The 21,785-nt window shown below is 43.9% G+C and overlaps 1 protein-coding gene and 1 pseudogene across 1 annotated transcript; one reads left to right on the top strand and one right to left on the bottom strand.

Moving 5' to 3' along the window:
* Positions 1-3,333: 3,333 nt before the first annotated feature.
* LOC107524236 (MAP kinase-activated protein kinase 5 pseudogene) lies at positions 3,334-4,922 on the bottom strand (annotated as a pseudogene).
* A 9,065-nt stretch (positions 4,923-13,987) lies between these two features.
* MAP10 (microtubule associated protein 10) lies at positions 13,988-17,580 on the top strand. The gene has a single exon (XM_016196058.2). It carries the CDS (start codon positions 14,012-14,014, stop codon positions 16,793-16,795), a length of 2,784 nt encoding a protein of 927 aa, XP_016051544.2. The 5' UTR covers positions 13,988-14,011; the 3' UTR covers positions 16,796-17,580.
* Positions 17,581-21,785: the final 4,205 nt, after the last annotated feature.

Genomic DNA, 21,785 nt, shown 5'->3' with positions numbered 1-21,785 from the left:
AACCCTGCTAACAGCTAAACCAGTACTGAGTATTTAGCATGTATTAGGCCCTGGGCCAAGCACACGAATTATCTAATTTAACTTTCGTAACAACTTCATGAAATGAGTACTGTTCTCTCTCCATTTCCAGGTGAGGGAAATGAGCCGCTCAGAGGTGGACTTGCCTCAGTTTACAGGGCGGGGCAGCGACAGAGCAGAAACTGGAGCGGACATCTGGCTCCAGACCGGCCTCTTCTGGGTTCTTGCGTGTAAGAGAGGGACAGAGAGGGGACCGCAGGTGAGAACTCTTGGTGGGAGAAACGACCTGCAGAGACATACAGGAGAGGGGAGCAGGCCCTGCCTGAGGCACCACGCGTGTCCCGTGAGGCCACAGCTCAGGTGCGCAGAGTGGCCCAGGTATGGGGACAGAGCTGAAGAGCCATGGAGTCAGACCCTGAGGACTCAGAGGCAGCGTGCTCGGGGGTCCGCTTTCACCTTAGGCAGGAGCACTGGGAGGAAGAGAGACAGAGAAGTGAAATATTTAGGAAACAGATAGAAGAGGGTAGGTGATTTCCTGTCCATCCGTCCACACTGCCTTCCCAGGTGACACAATAGAGTTCACATATCCCTTGTACACACTGAGTATCTTTTCCAGTAAAAAAGACACCACGGTGAAAGATATCAATAAAGATATGTCACCAACTACAGGGAATATATAGAAATAATTTCTCAGTTTCTTAGTTTCCATCTTGGCCGTAGTCCTCCACTTCGAGTTCCACAAATCTTATTAGAACAAACATATAGTCTTCAATTCAAGTCATGTTTCATTTAACATTGATTAGATTGTGGGGGAGGGATTGTCTATTAGAAAAGCCAATGAGGCAGATACAGTTAATAAGCTTCTAGACCTTGGACGGGAGGGGTGGACCCTCCAAGAGATGTTTGATCCGGACAGGGAGGTGGCATTTCCCATATTTCTCTTGCTTATATTCTTTGCAAGATGAGAATGAACAGTTGAAAGGGAAGCTGGAATTAGCACATTGAGGCCTGTTTATTATTTATGAGATGGAAATAAACTGCTATATAAGCAAAGTCATTAGGGTTCCATAAAGCTTTCCCCATCCTCTGTGGACACGATTCTGTAACGAGTAAATTACACATTCCCCAGGCACGTTCAACTCTGAAGCCCGAGTTCTTCATCCAGGTGAATATGGCACTATCCTGACGCAGGGCCCCTCCAGTACCGTCCCCAGCCCTGCCCGCAGGGATCCACGTATGACAAGCAGCTTGCAGATGCATGGAGCTGGGCCTGCAGAACCCGAAACTGTTTCTGCACACACACCTCGGGCCCCAGGCCCAGCTTCCACCCTCTCCTCGGCCCCTGCCCGTCCCGTTTCTCACCCTTCCGACTGTCATCCCTGTGCTCCGATTCTCTCTGCCACCCTCCCTGCTCCGAACTGTTTCCTCCCAGCCTCGGGGACAGACCCCAGCCACCAAGGCTTTGTGGTGGATATGATTACCCTCGTTTTATTCCAGGTTAAGGAACTAAGGCTGGAGGTTTAGGTGCTTTATCTATATTAACAGGACTATTTTCATGTTTAATTTTTAGATTTAAAGTTCAATCTATCTGGAATTTATATCGGTATCTCGTAGAGGTTCTTTATAAGTTCATGGCTCCAAAATCCATCAGAACCGTATTGAAGACTGTGGATATTGATGAAGATATAGACAGATAAAGACAGAGATAGATATTGGTATAGATGCGGACATAGATGTGCGTGAAAAAGATCAATTTCTCTTATCAGATTCTCTAAGTGGTTGATGAACTAAAAATGAATCATTGATCTAAGTTAGAAATAATTTTATTCTAAAGGAATGCCAGTTTTTCTAACACTATGCATTGAAAATCCCCGAATGTTTTTACTGATTTTAGAGAAAGAAGAAGAGAGAGAGAGAAATGTGAGAGAGAAGCATTGATCAGTTGCCTCCCGCACACACCCTGACTGGGATCCCACCTGAAACCTAGCTGTGTGCCCCGACCCGGACTCAAACCCACAGCATTTTGGTGTCTGGGACAACACTCCAACCAACTGAGCCACCTGGCCAGGCCTCAATGTCTGGTTTTTAAACTCTACTTGGTATCATTGATATGATGAATTCTTCAGAAATAATTGTTTCTGTTCATTTCTATTTTAATTTATAGCCGTTTAGGTTTCACATAGAAGATAAGTTGTTTTATTTTCTATAGTTCAGCCCATGTGACTCACAATGATGTCTTAGTTACTAACTACAGGTTTTTTGAGTTTGGAAATCACTTATAAAAGTGTTTGGGCTTGATGGTTGTGGGGGAAAAAAGTATACATATGGAAGTATAGGAAGAAAAAAGAAAAATTCTCTATACTAGATACCTCTTAGGGACATGCTCTTGTGTATTTTATGAAAAGTAAGATTACAAAGCATATGTTGTTTTGGATTGACTATTTCCTCATCTCTCTCATTGGAAAATCAAAAGAATTGTCACATATCTGAAGGTGATAAATTAGTTAAGAGACACAGGAGCACGTTATCTGGGCTGCAGGAAAGCTGAGCACAGACTGGATCAGGGGCCTCTGGGGACAGGAGGTGGGAGTGAGGTTGCAGAGACACTTCATGCCTTATTTGCACACTTCTGTCAAATTTTTAATGGATATATATTTCTCCTTAAATAACAAAACATATTACATTTTAAAGAAATAAAAGCAGATTTGGATATTAATAAAAGGCACAAGTCTCACATAGAGAGAAGGCCGGCATGGAGATACTGGGCGCCAGGTCCCACGTTTTTGCATTGGCATGTGCCACTTGGTATACGTCCCAGGAGCAGGTCTGTGAACATACATGTCTCGTATATTTACTAATGCATTTATTTTAATTTCAATAACACTGGGTCTAACTACAAAAGCCCCACACATAATTGTAGAAACTGTGAAATGTAGAGAAGCGCACAGAAAAAAGAAAAATCCCTGTAAACCCACACCTGGAGCCAGAACCCATTAGCATTTTACTGTGTGTTTTATCAGCACCCAGTTACAGAGCTTATATTATTGGGGATCACTTTCTTTCCATTTCATAAGACATCGGGGACCTTTCTTCAATGTTCTTAGTGATTCTTTCGCATTATCATTGGTGAATGCTTCATAATAATCCACTGTCTGATGGGCCGTCATTTGTTGATGAAACTTCGTGCCTTGGTGGCTGCTTTCCCTGTCCTTTGATTATTGATCAGGCTCCGGAGACTGCTGCTTGGATCTGCATACTGACCTCTCGTGTCTTCTTGGCTAAGTCACCTGACTTCTCAGCCTCAGTGCTCCCCCGTTACCTGGAAATCAGAGAGGGTGCCTCAGGAGGTTTCACAAGGCTGCAAGGAGATGAAATATCTGAACGTGTAGCGTAACACTTGGCCCGTGTAAGCACTGAATGAATGGCAGCTAATTTTATTAGCGACATTGGCGTGAACATATTTGTAGATACATTTTTGCGTGCATTTATGGTGTTTTGGTTAAGATGAAATCTTAGAGGTAAAACAGCTGAATCAAAGGTATATTCATAAAGTTTTGGGGTTTGTTTTTTTTAAAAACCGAAATGATGATGTATTAATTTACCCCAAAATTACTTTCTACATTAAAGAATAGTTTCTCAAATTGTAAAACGGCAAAGCCTGACCTGTCATTACTGGGACTCATGGGGCGCGTGGGCTCGTCTCTCACCTGCTTCGCAATTTTTGCATTTCAGCGGATCTCGCGTATCCGTGGGCCCTGGAGGGGTCCGGCTGACGCCCTGCAGAGCCTGCATCCCGGTGACGCAGGGGCCTGAGGCTGACTTTCAGGTCCTGGTCGCATGTTGGCCAACTGCTCCTCGGGGACCTGCCGGGGGGCCTGCAGCCACCGCCTCGCCCATCGCCAGCTGAGCGGAGGGTAGAACAGGATCCAGGGGTCCCCCCCCCAATGGTGAGTCTTTCCTCTGGTTTGACCTTCAAGAGCATCCTCACATCTCGGCTCCTGTCTGAGCTCTGGCTCCACTGTCCCTCTGGGAACTCAAAACTGCCTGCCACAGTCTTTCTCTGTCCTTTGGGGTAGCCCCGCCGTGGCGTTTGGAGTAAAAAGGAGGGAATCCGCACGACAGCACTTAGATAATGGCCCTTGGGGACCACAAGCCCCAGCTCTTGCTTTAAGTAGGGTGTTGGCGAGGTAGGATGATGCCAGGTTTCTCCTCCCGGTGGCTTCTCTGTGCCTCTGGTACACGAGAGGCACATAATAAGGGGTGAATTGGGGTGTCCTCAAGTCACCGTGGTGAATTTTGGCAAGTCCAAAATCACACACAACTTCATGGGGCATCCAGAGAGTTATCCCTGAAGGGCAGGTCCTCAGGCTTGCGGCGTCTGCGCGGAGGTTGACCTAGTGGCAGCGCTGTGGAGCCGAAGCCACCCGCTTTGTCACTCGGCTGGCTGATCCTGTGAACTAGCCCCCCCCCCCCCCCCCCCCCCCCGTCGTCTCCATCTCAGTCAGGAGTGAGCCCTGGGGCTGGGCTCAGGGGGAACGTGCCCTGCTCCCAAACGCTTCGGGAACCGGAGCCGTGTTGGGGTGCGGGGCACACACCACCGCAGGCCTACCTCGCTTCTAGCTGCAGGCCGGCCTTGGGTAGAGTTCTGCACAGGCTAACTCTTCCACTAATTCCAGCTCCCAGGTTTGGGGTCCCATTAACACTCTTTTCCTCTAACGTGGAGATTTCCTTGATGGCTCTCTCCACTTGGCTCCCCTCCCATGTGGTCTGCGGGGTCCCTACTGCCCAGAGGAGTGGAGCTTGCGCAGCCACCGGGTCAATAAAATTTTTCATAGAGTTTGCCAGGTTTTCATCCGGGGATATCAGCCAAGGAGCAAAGGCTTTCTTACCTGGGTGGACGACATGGCTTCACTCCCTTCTTTACGCCTTTTGGATAATTTGGAGTTTTTTAATTGGCCATTTATATAAGCAAACATGGCATCTTGTTTTAATGTTTATTTCTTTAATGAGTTGACCATTTTCATATTTCACAAAATTTTGCTGATTATTGCTTTTTGGGGGAATCGTTTGTTTTGTATTTTGCCCATTTTCCTATTGAACTTCTCAGAACTTTTTTTTTTTAATTTGCAAAAGTCTTCCAGAGTCAAGTATTAGTATTTTTGTGGCTTCCTGGAAAGCTTCAAGCCATCTAGGGTTTACTGGGCATTTGGTGTAGGGCGTTTGGTGTAAGTCAACCTTATTTTCTAAGTTGTCTGTTGCATGAGGGCCTCTTGCCACGTGGAAAGGTAAGGGTTTGAAATTCAAGTTCAAAGTTTTGCCAGCACAGGAAGCTGTAGAATTCAATCAGCAGCCAAAATTTATTAAAAACACAAGAGATGAATATATTTCCTTAAGCCTGAGCTTAACTAAAACCCTAGGGGCAAAAGTTTTCATCATTTGGAAACTGTTTTCTCAAAATACTGAACCCCAGGAAGGCCAGGCATCGGAAGATACACTGGGCTTCGGCCCTCCAGTGAGAAAACAGTTGTCAAAGGTAGTGAGGATCCATTTGTTTTTTAATTTCAATGTCAACAGCTTCATCTAAAAGTTATCACATTTCTTATCTGCTACAAAACTGTGAACTAAATCAGCTTTGACTGGTTGGGTGTGTCCCATGCAGCAACCTCCGCTGTGTGGTGCCTTATTTTATTCTGATCCTAGAACCCCTGGGAAGGTAACAGAATTCTTCTGCTAGTTAAAAGTAGAATATATAAATGTATTCTATGCATGTAATATATACAAATGTATATGTGTAAGCGGTATGTGTATTTATTTTTTCCAAATATTAAGGACCCCAATGTAACCCCCTATATTACAAAGGAAGAACCTGAGAGGACTAGTCTAATACTTTTAATTCCACGATCTTAATAAAAATGGTCCCATATATCCTGAATCATTCCTATGTACTGTTTAGTAAAGTCCAATGTACTTTGTAATACACAACACACATCCAATGAAAACAGATATAACTGGATATTCTGATATCTCACTTCTTCACCCCAGGGGTCATCCCAAGGACACGTGCCCGCCCACCTTGAAATAACCAACCTAAGCATCTGACTGACTTGTCCATGGTCACGAGAGTGGCTGAACAGGACTGGAATTGTGGTCCTCTCATTCCATGTCGCATTCATTGCTGCTATATTGACCTGTTTCCTTCCAAATATATACTCGAGTGAGAACTGGGCCAAGATCGACTGGGTTAATAGTTTCCACTCCTGTAAACTCTGTCCTTTGAAATATCTTATTACCACAAATAGCTGACCTTTAGATTTCAGGCTCACATTAAAGGCACACTTTTGCTAAACTTAGAGTCCCTGAAAATGACTTTAAGGTTATGTCAGAGGAAAGGCTCCCACTTATTAATTTCCTGCCTGTTTGCATAACCCTGGCCTAAACCTCTGGTATATTCTTAGAAAGGTCCCCCACCCCACCTCTACCACAAGGCACTGGACCAACTGTAAAAAGCCTAAAATTATAACACAAAGACATTCTTTAGAAACATAACTTTGTCTTCTTTCTCTTGGAAAAAAAAAAAAAAGTGGATGTTTTCCTAACCCACACTTGCAAATAACTTTACAACCCATAAACTGAATTTCCGAAATATCTCTAACTTGATATTCTCCTAAATGAAATGTTTTAGAACTGGACCGTTTATACTTTAGGAAGAGCTAAGATCAAGGTAGAGGCAGGATTGCTTTCTGGTGAAAGCTGTCTCCTTGGCTGGCACACGCTGCCTTCTCCCAGTGTCCTCATATTGTTATTGTCGTCATTAGCTAATTAATATTAGTAAAAGGAAGAATTAAAGGGAAATCAGACACTGTAAGCATGGTCACCTGGGCAGCTTCACCAGGAAGCTAGAGCTTCTCACAGCACTGCTCCTCCGAGGGGATTAGCACCCTTCCCTTCCCCCATCTGGTACTGGACCGTTAGGGGGAGAAGGGGAGATAGGCACATGTGCAATAGAAGTCGGGATGGTGCAGGGAAGGTGCTTGTCTGTCGGTCTAGCCTAGGGAACAATGCATTGGCTAGGAGGTGGACCCCATCAGAAGCAAGGGAACTCTTGAAAAGTTCATTGGTTAATTTGAAGAATCTTCTGGTTAAAAACCCCAGACAAAGGAGCTTTCTGTCTCTTGCTCCATAACCCACACTTGCCTGTGTGCTCACCTGTTCTCTCCATAGCCATGTGGCCCGTGGCTGTGTGGACCCCACACAAATGGACTGCGGCTGGGAACACAAGCTAAGCCAGCCAGATGCTGGACTCGACTTGACTTTAGTATGGAGCAGAAATTCTGAGCAGTGGCCTTGATTCTGGCTCTGCTGAAGAAACTGTTGGACTTTTTCCATGGTGGGATGGAAAGAGATGGGACCTTGGAGGGGAACCTCCTTAATTTTACATCATCGATAAAACTTTCCACGAACCCCATCCTCCTGTGGGGGCCTCAGGAAATTACTTTCTTCAAGGTACCCCAAGAACTCCACTTCCACTGATAACAATACAGCCTTTTCTCTCTGCTGCTCACTCCTGGTGCATTTTCTTCTTATAAGGACACCAGTCCTATTGGATTTTGGCTGTACCATGGCCTCATTGAGAATTAATTACCTCTTTAAAGGCCCTATCTCTAAACAGTCACATTGGAGGTTAGGGCTGCAACATATGAATTTGGGGGCGGGGGACACAATTCAGTCCATAACACCACCATACTCTTTTCCATAACAATTGCACCATTTTATAATCCCATCCACAGTGCACAGGGTTCCAATTTCCCCACAACCCAACCAACACTTGTCTTTTCCTTTTTTTGTGACAGTAGCCACCCTAATGAGCGTGACCCTGCCCCTTTATGTGGGGGCCTGGGGAATGTGATGAGTTGAGTAGCCACCCCTATATATCGATTCCATTTTTGGCGAGTAGTACTGCCCAATTATATGCCAGGCTTTGCAGGTGGGAAGTAGAGAAACAAAAGAGAAGGCTGACATTGCAAAGAAAGGGAGGAAAGATTCCAGAAAGTCTAGGCTGAGTATAGAGTCTATTTTTAGCAGGGCTGGATTACTGTTTCCTTCAGAGATTGCATACATTTCCAATAATCGTTTAAGAGAAGCAGAGCTCACAATTGCACGGTATCATTTACAGCCTCAGCTGTGGCTGCATCAGGGCCCTTCCCCTGCTGCTGGGTGGGCACTAAGCAGTCTTCAGCAAACGTTCACACCCACTGCCCGAACAAAAGGAAACCTGCAGAGCCCCCGTATCACAGAACTGTCCTGGAGAGAAGAGCACTTAATCCTGTTTACTTTAATCTAACAACCTAAGGCCCTGGATTAGTCAACCATGACTTCACAATCTAAGGCAAATTGAACGCAGTAGGGTCTCTTTGAAAAGGCCCGAGCATTCTGTGAAGTTGTCCTTGGCTTCATAAAACACTATTCCACATGAAGAACACTGCAAATTGGGAGGAATCGGAGCTTTCCTTTCAATATTCGCTTTGTAAGTTTTTAGCTCAGGACATTCCCCAAACTTTGTGATCTACACAAGCCAGGCATGTAAGAGATTAGATTCTTCAATTACAAATACAACAATTATATATGAATCCCATGTACAGAAGCAAGACACTGTGTTAGCTGTAAGAAATGACATTATCAAGGAGTTTATAGAGAACCAGGGGCGATGACTCATGTGCTTAAGAACAACACTACAAAACAGGAAAACAGTTTGCAAAAGAGATTCAGCGCTAAGGGAAAAGAAAGATCACTTCCAGCCAGCACGACCAGGAAAGAATTTCAGAAAGGTTTTTGAGTTAAACTTGAAAGAGAGATCAAGTCTGAGATCCGTGAGGAGGTAGAGGAAGAATATTCTAGGCGGAGGGAAAGCAGACCGTAAATCCAGCACTGAGAATAGGAAACTATGTGTTTGAAGGTGGAAGGAGTGCATGGTTCGATTTTAGACGCTAGAAACAAAGGTGAGAGAGTTGGCTGGGATCTGGTCATAGAGGTTCCTGCATTATTATTCAAAAGTTGGAAATATCGCCATGTGCTTAACATTTTATGATGATATGTATATAGTATATATCATGGCGTTACCAGGCGACAATGGTACCTACAGAGGCGATTTTCCCTTTGAAGTTCCAGTTCAAGACATGATTAACACTTGCATGTTTTAAGAAAAAAACCTTTTAGATGTAAATTGTGCCCTAAAATTATGTAGCATTATGTAGCTTCTCCAAGTTAGTTTCATTATGAGCATCCACTAATTCCATGGGTCTACTGTGAAAAGTTAGAGAAGTAATGAAAAGAGAACATATATATACAAAAGGAGAGGGCGAGAGGTCTCTGCTGTAACTATGCAGAACCTCCTCTCTAGGCCCGATAAGCAGCTGGGAGTGAGAAATGAGGCTGGGTCAGAGGGAATTCCAAATATGCTGGGCCTTTAAGATCTATAAATAGGAGGCATGCTATTTATACGTAACCTACTTCCAAATCCCCCTATTTGAAGTGGCTCCCTGGGATGGCCATCAGAACTTAATTGTGGGCAGTCCAGAAGCTCACAACTCTGGCCAGGAACCCTGATCGTACCTGGTGGTTAGTTTCCCAGCATGAATGTCCAGTGGTGACTATACTGTCTCAGGTTCATTGTCTTTTATGGTTGATCTGGTACAAAACTTTAGAAACAAAACACACTGAGAGTCTTTATTATGACAAGGTTCAGAGAAAACATAGAACGTGCATAGACCTATCACATAGATTTGATAATTATCAAGATTTTGCCACATTTGCTTTACCTGTTCAATTTTTTGAAATCCTGAGGCATTATAAAGTATTCCAGGCATTGCCATTTCATTCCTACTATTCCAGTTGGCATCTCTTATATGCAGGATCGTGTTCTTAAATAATAATCGTAGTGAGATTAATACATCTAACTCCAGTTTATAATCAAGTTGCCCCTACTGTCTCAGACATGCTGTTTTATTAAATAGCTTGTTTGAGTAAGAATCTAAAGAAGGTAGCCATGGTCAGGTAACTCAGGTGGTTAGAGCATCATCACGATAGGCCATGGTTTGGGTTCGATCTCTGGTCAGGACACGTGCAAGAATCAACCAGTGACTGCGCAAATAAGTCCAACACCAAAGCAATGGTTCTCTCTCTCTCTCTTTCTCCCTCTCTCTCTCAAATCAATTTAAAAATAATAGAATCTAAAAAGGTCTACACTTGACATTTGGTGGTTGTGTCTCTTAAGACCCTTAATTTGGAGCAGCGCCCTCCCCTCCCTCCCTTTCTCCATGCCCTTGCCTTGTTTAAACTGGGTCAGTGTTCTCATAGAACATACCACGGTCTGCATTAGTCTCGTAGCTTCCTGCAGTGTTACTGAGCTGTGCAACACACATTTTTGAATTGACTGTTGTCAGTTTCTATATATTCATGTTCTCCTTGGGCATAGATGAATAAGCTAAGGGAATTTATTGCGATAAACACAAGCTTTTTTGTGTTTTTTTTTTTAAGAGGGCAGAACTGAATTTTAATGCTAGCCGCACCACTTACTTGTGTAAATTCATATTTGTATGCATTATGCAGCTTCTCCAAGTTAGTTTCATTATGAGCACCCACTAATTCCATGGGGTTACTGTGATGATTAAGTACAGAGAACTTGTGGAGGACCTAATGCAGGGGCAAGTACATGTAAGAGGCACCGCAAACCAGAGCTGTACAGAGCTATTCGAGTGCACCCAGCTCTAGTTTCCACTCAGAGCCTTCTGAAGGGCTGGGCTGATGAGGTTATCAAGACTTTTGGCTTATTTTGCAGATTTCAAAACATAGGTATCTTACTCATGAAAACAACAGTGGGCTCTCTTGGAGGAGTCTGAGTTATATGGGTAGTCATTTAAAATAAACCCAGTTTAAAACCCAATTCCATTAAATAGAGAAGCTATTTATATCAGTCCTGATGAGAAGGTCTAGGCCAAAGGCCCAACAGTGTTTATTTGCATGGGAGGGAAGAATTCTTGAGTTAAATTACATTTGCAGTCCTCCCCCAGCCCTGAAGGCAGGCGCATGCCCTGCCCACGAAACCGACAGCCAGTCTTCCCTGGACCAGAGCAGGGGTGCTGGTGACTTGACAGACGAGGTTGAGTCTATTCACAGGGTTTCTTTTAAATCTATCCCAGGGGCTTTCTGAACAGTCTTCTAAGTACCTGAGCTGTTGTTGCGGATACACTGACATCTCTTGGCCTGGGAGCGAACTGACAGTGCCGCTTCATTGCTAAAGGCCACCATTTCACTTCCTCCATTTCATATGGGAAGTGTGAGAGGGAACTACGATGACATAAATGCATAAGTCTTTCTGCTATTCTATGGGCTTGATGATAATAGGATTCTACTCGTAACCAACGCCACAAACACTAACACACCTGTCTGCGATGCAGCAGAACCTGGGGGGTGGGTCTCAAAGAGTAGTCAAGGGATTTCCTGCATCAGAGTCATCTGGGATGCTACTTAAATTGTGCACCTCTGGGCCCTGCTTCAGACTCAGTGAATCTCAATCTCTGGAAGTAGAGCCCAAGAATCTGCATTTTAACATGCACACTGCAGTTTGAGAATCTATGCGATGTTCTGGAAGGAAACTTCCCAGAGGTGAAGGAATTTCCAATATCAAGCCCTGGCAAGTTTAAAATATAAACTGAAAATGAAATGCAGAGCCTTGGTACCAATTTACAGAATTTCTTTAGATCATTTGCACTTATTTAGAAGAGCTATTTCATGGCTATGACATGGGACGTGGCAATCGTGGTTCTGATAATAATCCTGTCCCTCATGTCATGACATCATAATGCAAAAGCTATGAGTCCTCTCTCCAGAAATTAGAAACACAAGGGCATGAAAGACTAGGAACAAAAAAAAGAGCCCCATGTTTAAACACTGCATGCATTCTGAGGGGTGAGGTTCTGTCGTCTTTACCAACAATAGCAGAGGCCAAGGTGAGTATTATTAAAGGTCTGGTTGTTTCCAGTGTTTAAACTGTGTGAAGTCCATTTATAACCCAGTTAGGAGAAAGGGAGCTATCTGGCTTAGAGTTCAGAAGCCTCTGATCGGGGACTTGGGCAGGGCATCTTTCTGTCTAGGCTTTTATCTTAGGTCCTGAATGGGTGAATCCGAGAACCTGCTTCTCCTAACTGAAATTGTCTCCGTTTGGGAATTCAATATGTATCTAGAATCCTGAAATACAAGCCTTCGGAAGACAATGGGGGAGAACCTAAGGGCCAGTTTGTCTCTAAGCAATTCTCAGAGCGAAGGTTCCAGACTTGCCATGCCAGGCGAGTGTTTGCAAGGGGCTTGTAGCTACAGTAAAGGGGAAAGGGCTTTAACTTGGCCGTCTTACATTTCTGTTTTTTAAGATTACAGACTGTATTTCCTGTATTTTTCCCATTTCCCTTTTTCTCTTTATTTTTATTAAATCTTCTATCCTTTTGTTATATTCTTTTTAAAATAGACTCTTTTTTTTTTTTAGAGCAGTTTAGGTTCCCAGCAAAATTGAGGGAAAAGTATCGAGATTTCCCATATACCCCCTGACCCTTTGGTGCACAGCCCCCTCCACAATCTACATCTCTAGCTGATGACACAGTATCCTCACCAAAGCCCACGGTGCACATTAGGGTGCACTCAGGTGTTGTTATTCTATCAGTTTATTTGAATTTCAAAAGTTCTTTGTATATTTTGAATAGCAGTTCTTATCAGATGTCTTTTGAAAGTATTTTTTCCAAGTACGTGGCTAGTCTTTTCATTCTCTTAACTGTCTTAAAAATAAAATTGATGTCTCAATTCTTTCAAGTAGCAAAGTTTTCACCCATAACTCTCCCCAGTCACCAAATTCCAAAGTCTGCTATCACAAATGCCTCTTCTATCTGTCACTTTTCCGTCTCCACCGACCCTGACCACCTCGGGCCACAGTGATCTCTTAAAACACCACAGCAGCCTCTCAATAGATACTCTGAATTCATTCTTATTAGAATCCATCCTTTGTATTTGCGCTGCTGTGTTTCCAGACGAAGATATGATCACACTTATTCGTTCAAAACAACTTATAAAAAATCCAGATTCCTTATTACGGCATTCAGGACTCTCCAGGTATCAGCCTTGGTTTTACCCTCGTTGACTTGCTCATTGAAGTCAAGAGTCTGTCTCTTTGAAAATCAGGGGTAGTGCTGTGAGATCTGCCCCCTGCCCGGGTGTTTACCTATAGATGCAGGGTATCCCCCCAAATGTATACACATTTTGAATAATTATTAATTCCAATAATAATTAATAATTATTCATTCCAGTGGGTTAAATCTGAAAAGAAAGAGACATCGATTGCGCTATGAGAAAAAAGTGTGTATATACTTTTGGGGGACACCCTGTACTTGTTCTGTTGAATGGAATCACTAACATCCCTCGCCCACGCGGCGACTGCTCAGGGGGAAACGCAGCCACTCTCTGCGCCTGCGCGAAATACTCTGCAGACAGACTCCGGCTGACCCCACGCTGCAGGGATCTGCAATGCTAACATCTCCAAAACCTAAAAATAAATACGTTTATCTATTTTTATATATATAAATATATCTATATATGAAAAACTTATTTATATATAGATATATGTATATAAATAAATAAGCTATTTATATAAATTTTTTATATACATTAAATTATTTATATATATTTACATATATAAATACAAATATATATTTATATTTATATTGCCAGCCACTGGGCGCCTTGGTGTTAACACAGGCCGCGGAGTCAATACAAGGCTGGAAGGCAATAGACACCCAGCGGCGCAAAGCCCGGGAGCAGCCACAGCCCCACCTGCAGGGCCGGCCCCTCCGGGCTCCCGAGAGAGCGGCGCAGGCGCAGACGCGGGCTTCTCACCGCTCTCGCGAGAACCCCTCCCGTCGCCGAGACCGCGGCGGCGTCTCCAGAGGCAACAGCAATGGCGGCCCCCATGTCCGAGCGGCTCTTCTCGCTGGAGCTGCTCGTGGACTGGGTGCGCCTGGAAGCCGGCCTGCTGCCGCCGCGGCCCGGGCCCGCAGGCGAGGAGGAGGAGGAGGGGCAGGGGCAGGGGCAGGAGGAGGCGGTGTCGCCGCCGCTCCCCGCGGTCGAGGTGGGCGGGGAGGAGGAGAAGGAGGCGGCCTTGTCGCCGCCGCGCCCCGCGTCCGCCCTGCGCCCCGCGGTGGCCTTCCGCCTGCTGGACTTCCCCACGCTGCTGGTCTACCCCCCCGGGGGCCCCGCCGCCGCCGCCCCGGAGCCCCGGCCGGGCCTGCTCAGCTTCCGCCGCGGCAAGTCCTGCCTCTTCCGCCTGCAGCCCGCCGCCCTGCGCCGCGGGCTCCTCGCGACCCCGCTGCTGGCGGCGCTGCTGCAGCTGCCCCCGGGCCCGACGCCCGCCCCGCGGCTCCTGGGGACCTGCCGCCTCTCGCTGGCCGCCGCGGCCCACGAGGTCCTGGGCCCGGCCGCCTCCGGCTGCTCGCACGGCCGTCGAGGGAGCTTCCCGCTGCGCAGCCACCGGGGCGAGCGCGTGGGGGACCTGTCGCTGCGCTACCGCCTGACGGACCTGGGGAGCCGCCTGCTGGGCCCCCCGGAGCGGCCAGTCCCGTCCCCGGGGCGCGGCGTGCAGGCTGCCGAGGTGCACAAGGCCGTGCAGGTCGGTTCCGCCGCCCAGCAGGAAAAACAGCTACAGCAGCCGGACTCGGACCCACGCCCAGCAGATGCTGACAGGCCCCGGGAGAGTTTAAAAAACCCAAAGGCCCAGAAGGATTCGAAGGAAGTCGTTTTCCACAGTAAGGCCAACTCTGGTACCGCGGGCCCTGTGGAGCATGGCGAAACCAACCCTGTTTGCTCAGAGGCTGGCGGCGTGGGGAGTGTTAGCCCCCCAGATGGGGCAGTCACAGGCTGGGACGCTGACACGAACACGTTTTGCCCCCCTCCTCTGTATTACACTCACAGGACCCAAGAAAAAAGGCCTCCTCTACAGGGTAAAATCACCATCGAGCCTCAAGTGAATGTACCCGAGGAATTGCATGGTGCCTTTCCAGAAGAAAAACTTGTAACCCCCCCAGCACATGCTAATCTTCTAAAACCTGCAGGTTCTGCAGCACAGGAGAGCCCTGCGGTGCTTAATCTTCCACATGTCCAGGATGTAGGAGCCAGTGATCAAAGCGCATGTCACCCTCAAACTGAACAGAGTAGAATTAATACAATAAGGCAGTTGCCTTTGTTAAATGCTTTGTTGGTTGAGTTGTCCTTGTTATACAGCCAGCCCGTGGCAAGCCCTGTTCATATACATCCCCACTTAGCCTGGTTATATAGAACTGAGGATAGGAAGTCGCCAGAATCTACTGCCAAGTCCACCACCGGTAAAGCTGAATCAAAGGAAGATAAGCTTTCTGTGGGGGAAAATGAAAAATCAGTGAGTCTTCAGTATAAAAATGATCAAGTTGAAAATCTTAAGAAAGGTAAATATTTTGAAAAGAACAACAGTGCCTCCCAAAAAAGAGTCCCAAGGGGTAAGCTACTCTATGGCTTAACAAATACACTTAAACTACGTTTAAAGCAAACAAATCCTGCTATGTTGGTAGTACATGAAAAGAGAGAACAGTATAGAAAGGTGCAAGCACAAGTGTTAGGTGCAAAACTCAGAAATCCATCATCCATAGTTAAAGTATTCAGCTTTGCAGAACGTCAGAAGCCACTTCAGTTGCCTAAAGATAAGTATTTAGAATCAGATACAACTTTTGCTGAAAATTGTGATTCTTCAAAGCTGATTAGTGGAGTTTTTAATGACCCCAGTACAACTAAAGAAACAAAACTGAAAAGTGCAACTGAAAAGACAGTTGACTATGGTGAAACTAGAACCAAAAATAGTTCATTGGAAGAAATTGTGAGTCCTGCAGATTCCATTGTTCCAGAAAGATTTGCTCATACAAATACTTTGGAAGGAAAAGTAGAGATGAAAGTCCAAAGTCCATTTCTTTTCCAACAGGTTGCAGTTGTTGACAAAATTGTAATAGATAAAGATGAGAAAACCACTGATAATGACATTCTTACTGCTGATAAAAATGATAGTAAACCAAGTAAAAATAGTTGTTCTGAAAGCATCTCAGAACTAAAATATTCAGATGACTTCACCAGTCCTTGCTATTCTGAGGATTTCTGTACTACTGAGGATACCAGCAGAATTTTACAGGCTCATGACAGAAGTCCAGAGGCAGAAAATCCAAAACATAGTCAATGTAAGAGTAAGTCTAGTGAAACCAGATTGTCCATAAGGAAAAACAGCAGTGAAAAGAGTTTTATTCTTAGTCCACCTTTTTCAGCTGGATCGCCAGTACACTCATATAAAAGATTTCACATTTCAGAGACTCAAGATAAAAGTTTAGAGGAAGCATCTACTATCTCGACCAGTGATTTATCTTCATATTGGACTGAGGAAAAAGAAAACCAGATAGACCAAAATGGTATTCATAATTCTAAAGTTATAAAGAGTGCTCAAGACATCTCTATTAAACTTAAAACAAGAACAGATTGCAAGTCTTTAGAAAAAAGCCAATCAATCCAGACATCTCAAGTAAGTTCTTATATGCCATCTAATTTGTCAGAATGTGGTAAATCAGATCACGTTGAAGAAGACAGCGATGAAATTGGTTCACTAAATTTTTCCAAACAATGCAAAGATATTTGTGAATTAGTAATAAACAAACTTCCAGGATATACAGTGTAAAAATGTGCTTTTTAAAAACATGTAATTTTTTATAACCTATGTGTACTGCTAGTAAAACAATTTTTAATAACTCTTTACATTATTTTTAGTCCCTAAATAATGTGAATAGGTTTTTTTAGGAAATATAAATGTTTGTCATTTCTTTGATTTTTAGTGTTCTGCATTAAATCTAACTATTGATAATGAATCACCTTATAACCTAGGTAAGATTTAAGTTGTTTAATCCTTTAAAAATAAAAGTTTTTATCTTCCTAAACTATCTCAAAGTATCTGTCCTAATGTCTCAATCACCCTAAAGCTGACTTCATGCACACCATTGAACAAAGAAGGCCAGTTAATAAGGATAGCCTCACATTTTAATGGGAATAAACCACTTAACAAATATAGAAGATTTACTGTGTGGGATGCAGAAAGGAACAAAAATATTTAAGACAACCTCTGCGGTTATAAGAGCTTACTGTTTTATATAGATAAGAATTCTTTAGGGCTATCTTCCTGGACACACAAACATCCCATGACCCCAATAGGTGAAGTCCTCTTCATATGCGGTCATAGTGCTCTATACATTTTGTTTATTTGTTTTAACCACAACTTGTGTGATTACTTGATCAGTGCTTATCTTCTTTTAGGCCTAAGTTCTGTGATGGGAGGGACCATATCTGTTTTGCACACCCATATGTTCTTAGCATCTAGCACTTAGTCTCTGGGATATGGTTTAGCTGCAATAAAAGCATTTGTTGACTAAATTAATGAAGGCCATGCATTTAAAATACCTAACAGGTGCCCTGGCCGGGTGGCTCAGTTGGTTGGGATGTTGTGTGGGATATATATGTACAAAAGGCAACTTAATTGATGTTTCTCTCTCCCTCTCCCTCTCTAAAATCAACTAAAAAGAAAAAAATTTTTTTAAGTTCAAAAACAGGAGGGAATAGAATTAAGCAGTGAAAACAAGCAGAAAATCTAAAAATAAATGTGCAGAAAATCTTGTTTGGAGACATGGTTATTTGACTAATATATTTGTTTAGCTGGATATAAATAGCCCTCAGGTGTTCTCAAATATTTGGAGAAGAGAGCTAAAAAAAGTTGTCTTCCTATGCAGTTTCTTGTATAGAAATTCATTTTATTGTTATTTCAGGTTCAATAGTTATTTTTAATGTATGGAAGTTTGTTTTTATGAAGTCTAGTGGTCATTTATAATTTCTTCTTTTGGTTTTATGCTTAGACCTTATTCTGTGTTCAAATATTTACATATGTTTTCTTCTGTTACATTTTCCATTTTTACACTTATTGATATATCTAATATTTTCGGATGTCTGAGGGGAGGCCCTACTTTTCCTTCCTTTATAAATAAATAATTATATAGGCATCTTTTCACTGATTATCATCATAGACTTTAGAAAGGCGGTAAGAGCCGAGCCGTTATATTTGCAGCACACTGTGAATGATCAAGGGAATGAGCATGATGCACTCCGGGGCTGTGAAGAGGTCACCCTGATCGGGAGGGGAGGTTGGTGCTACGGAGTGGAAGGGGAATGTGCTGGGTAAGAAAAGTCCCAGGCTGTAGGGAGCTTCAAGGGCCAGCATAACCAAGTCCTAAGCAACAGAAGCGATAGAATATTTTACGTTATAAATGGGCACTAGTAAGGATCCATGACATTTTGAATATTTTACATTCTTGAAATAATTTCTAGGAGGTACTAAAATTATCCCAGTATAAGGTTTGACATATGAAATGTTTTTAATGGCTAATGGCTACCATCGTAATTTTTTCGTAAATATAAAACATACAGTATAGCTCACGAAATTATAATAATCTAGGTACGGTAGCTATTCAAGTGACATCAACTTGGTGTGCAAATTGTTAGCAATTTTTTTTTTACTATGGAAGAGACAAAAATCAGATAAGGTCTTTTTTTGAAAAATTATTTTTCAATTAAGTTTATTGGGGTGACACTGGTTAATAACATCATCTAGATTTCAAGTGAACAGTTCTGTTATAAAAACCAGCTGTTTTATTATTTGGGGGTAGGTTGTTGTCTATTTGAGAATAGGTGAGGAAAATGGTGAATTCATTGTGTCTAAGGTACAACAAAAACTAAAAACTAACGTACTTTAAGTTACAAACCTGAGTCGCTGAATAGCTGCTCCGAGTTATTCCGTGAACCCCTCTTTCCTAGAATCATGGTGTTGGCTTCTCTAGCTTAGTTCTAGTGAAAGTGCCCGTTTTCGGGGCGCATCTAGCACTCCTGTTTACACCCTCGCTTCGGGTTATACTTCATGATTTAATTCTCCAACTCATAAACTTAGTTTTTAGAGAAGAGCATATTAGAGGCTTCTCCAGAAGCCTTATTTAGCTCCTTAATTGCCTAAAATCATTGAAACATGAAATAGTATTTCAGGGTCACAAATAAGGGAGACCTGTCATTTAATTGTTTTTCAGACTAAGCTGTGCCCCAGTTTGTTGAATAAAGTGTCGAAATGCTGCGGGCGAAGCTGAATGGGAGAGGGTCTGAGAGGCAGGATGAGCCATGGGAAAGGGGCTAGACCCTCCCTCTTGTAGCAGTAATCCTTGCAGCTTAGGAGGCAGCCGTCAGTGGTGACAGGTCCTTTGAACTGTCACAATAAGAAGATTGATGTACACAATATATTTTCCCCTCCATTCATAGGCATGTCATTAGTATCTATAGATGCAAAGAACAATGAAATTGAACTTCCATCGTGCACTTCTGGTGGCTTTCTGTTGAGAGCCACTCCCTCAATCAATTTATATTTATATTCAATTAATTTGTACATTTCTGCCTGTACAAACAGTGCATTTATTATGAAATTAAACTTAGGAATCAAATTTTTATTTGTTGCAAACATATAGGTCAAGACCATTAGTTAAAAAACAACTTTTTAATGACCAGGTTGTGTTGTTGGTAAGGCAAAGAAATTTCATAAGAAAGAAAGCAACGTACAGTCACAAACTGTCCTTGGGCCTAGACAGAGAGCCATCCTTCAGACTATGTTTTAGTTTGGATTAATACCTAGAGAGTTGTACAGAATGACAGTTTATGAGCCAAGACTTGCTGGATCCTCATTTTTAACCTAAAACAATACAAGGAAAACTTGGTTGGTCAAAGACCAGGCATCCGTACTGTTTTTCTCCAGAGATCTCTCCAGCATGCCAGGAAATAGCAGGCTTCAGGGTGAGCGTCATCAGGTTGGAGTGCCAAACTGTAGTAGGGGAAGTTGTTTATTCTTCAAACACTTCTTCCATCTGTTACAAAAATAATACTTAGTCCAGAAAAAAATAGAAAATTCAGGTAAGAGTTTTTGCTTCAAAATTGTTTATTAGGGAAAGGTTATGGTCCCTCCCTTTCAAAATCCCACTGAAATGACAGAAGAGGCGTAAAATTAAAAATGAGCCCACAGTAGCCCTGGGGAGCAAGGGAAATGCTGCTAGTGGACGAGACACTGAAGAACTTCCGAAAGATACAAAGCAGATGGGATTAGCGGGGTAAAAATGATAAGAGATCTACTCCCCACGTGGCAGAGGAGGGTTCTGCTGCAGGAGAGAGGAGAGAGTTGGTTTTCTAGCAGAGCCCAGGCAGACTAGCTCAGTCAGCAGGTCTTGGAAATAGGAGCAGATCGTGTGACAACTGGGGTAGAAACCAAACCCTGAGTGTGAGGGAGATGCTGGGGCTGGGCTAACGGCTGTCTTCCAGAAGAGGCGTAAGGACCAAAGAGAAAAACTAGTATTTTTGCTTTTGACGTGAATACATATTAAAAGTGTCTCAATTTTATCGGGCAGGCCTCTAACCCTAGTGGAAAATGGAAGTAATATCACCTGGTCTTTGGAGACAGGTGCATGGTGTTTGCACCCTTCCTCAGGTTCTGTTATTTGGGGGGATTATTTCTTCATTGATTTGAGGACTGAATCGAAGCTTTTATGACAGTGACTGCGCGTGTGGGCGTGGGGTGTGTGTTTAATATTACACACGACAGTGACTGCGCACGTGAGCGTAGGGTGTGTGTCTAACATTGCAGAGAATGCACCACGGTATCTGCATTCCTGCCCTAGGGAGACGTATTTTCAATCAAAGCTGCAGTCGGGAAATGAGCTCTTGCTTCCAGAAGGTGTAAACTTCCCCGGTGCAGCGGGGCGAAGGCACCATGGACCCAAAGGGAGCAGCAGAGACTCCGGCCGGGGCAGAAAGACTTCGTGTTGGAGAGCAGATCCGCAGAGCCCAGCCGCAGAAGGAGCCCTGCCCAGAATGTGAGCAGGGGGGCATCTGGCTTCGTGCAGAACATCAGAAGGGGAGGAGGGGACCCCAAACCTCCTCACCATCCACTAGGAAAGGGAACTAGAACTCTGAGCCAGGGCATCCGTAACGACACGTTTTCCTCAAATAGGAAGCAGGGTGTCGGTCCAGGGAGGACTGTGCTTCCCTGCAGACCCAGGTGGCCCTGCCCATTGGAGGCTGCTTATGAAAACTTCTTAAAAGTTAAAAAGAAAATTCTGCCTGGATATTTCACATCTGTCCATAGTAGGTGCACATAGTAGGTGTCCATAGTAGGTCCCTTTCCTTTAAGCGCCTTGGAAATGGGGATGGGGTGAGTGGGGAAGGAGCTGTCAGTAGAGCATCCACATGAAAAAGCCAGAAGCTTCTATGTGGAATGAGCTGGGAAGAGACGAAACTTCCCTTTCAGAGCAGATCCTGTGACTGAGTGGAACCTGGCAGCAGGAGTCAATGAAAAGGTTGAGGTTTGAATAAAGTACGTGTGAGCTCCTCCGGGAACAGGCCACGATAAGAGATTAGATAAGCCCCGAGTGACAGACTGGATGACAGCTGAAGGCCACGAGTTGGAAAGAAAGAATGTGGGAAGTGGTCCGTGAGTGTAAACGAGTTCGCTATGGCAGGACCAGGCACCTATACCCCTGAGCTGGACTATTTAGAATATTGCATTTTATTTGCTCAGTTTTTGTTTTCTTCTTGGTTTTAAT

This window comes from Miniopterus natalensis, chromosome 21 (assembly GCF_054644295.1).
Source record: "Miniopterus natalensis isolate mMinNat1 chromosome 21, mMinNat1.hap1, whole genome shotgun sequence".
Classification (NCBI taxonomy): domain Eukaryota; kingdom Metazoa; phylum Chordata; class Mammalia; order Chiroptera; family Miniopteridae; genus Miniopterus; species Miniopterus natalensis.
This window is presented reverse-complemented; position numbering and strand designations above follow the sequence as displayed.

Coding starts and splice junctions, on each gene's coding strand:
- MAP10 (XM_016196058.2), top strand. CDS start 14,012: ATGGCGGCCCCCATGTCCGAGCGGCTCTTCTCGCTGGAGCTGCTCGTG.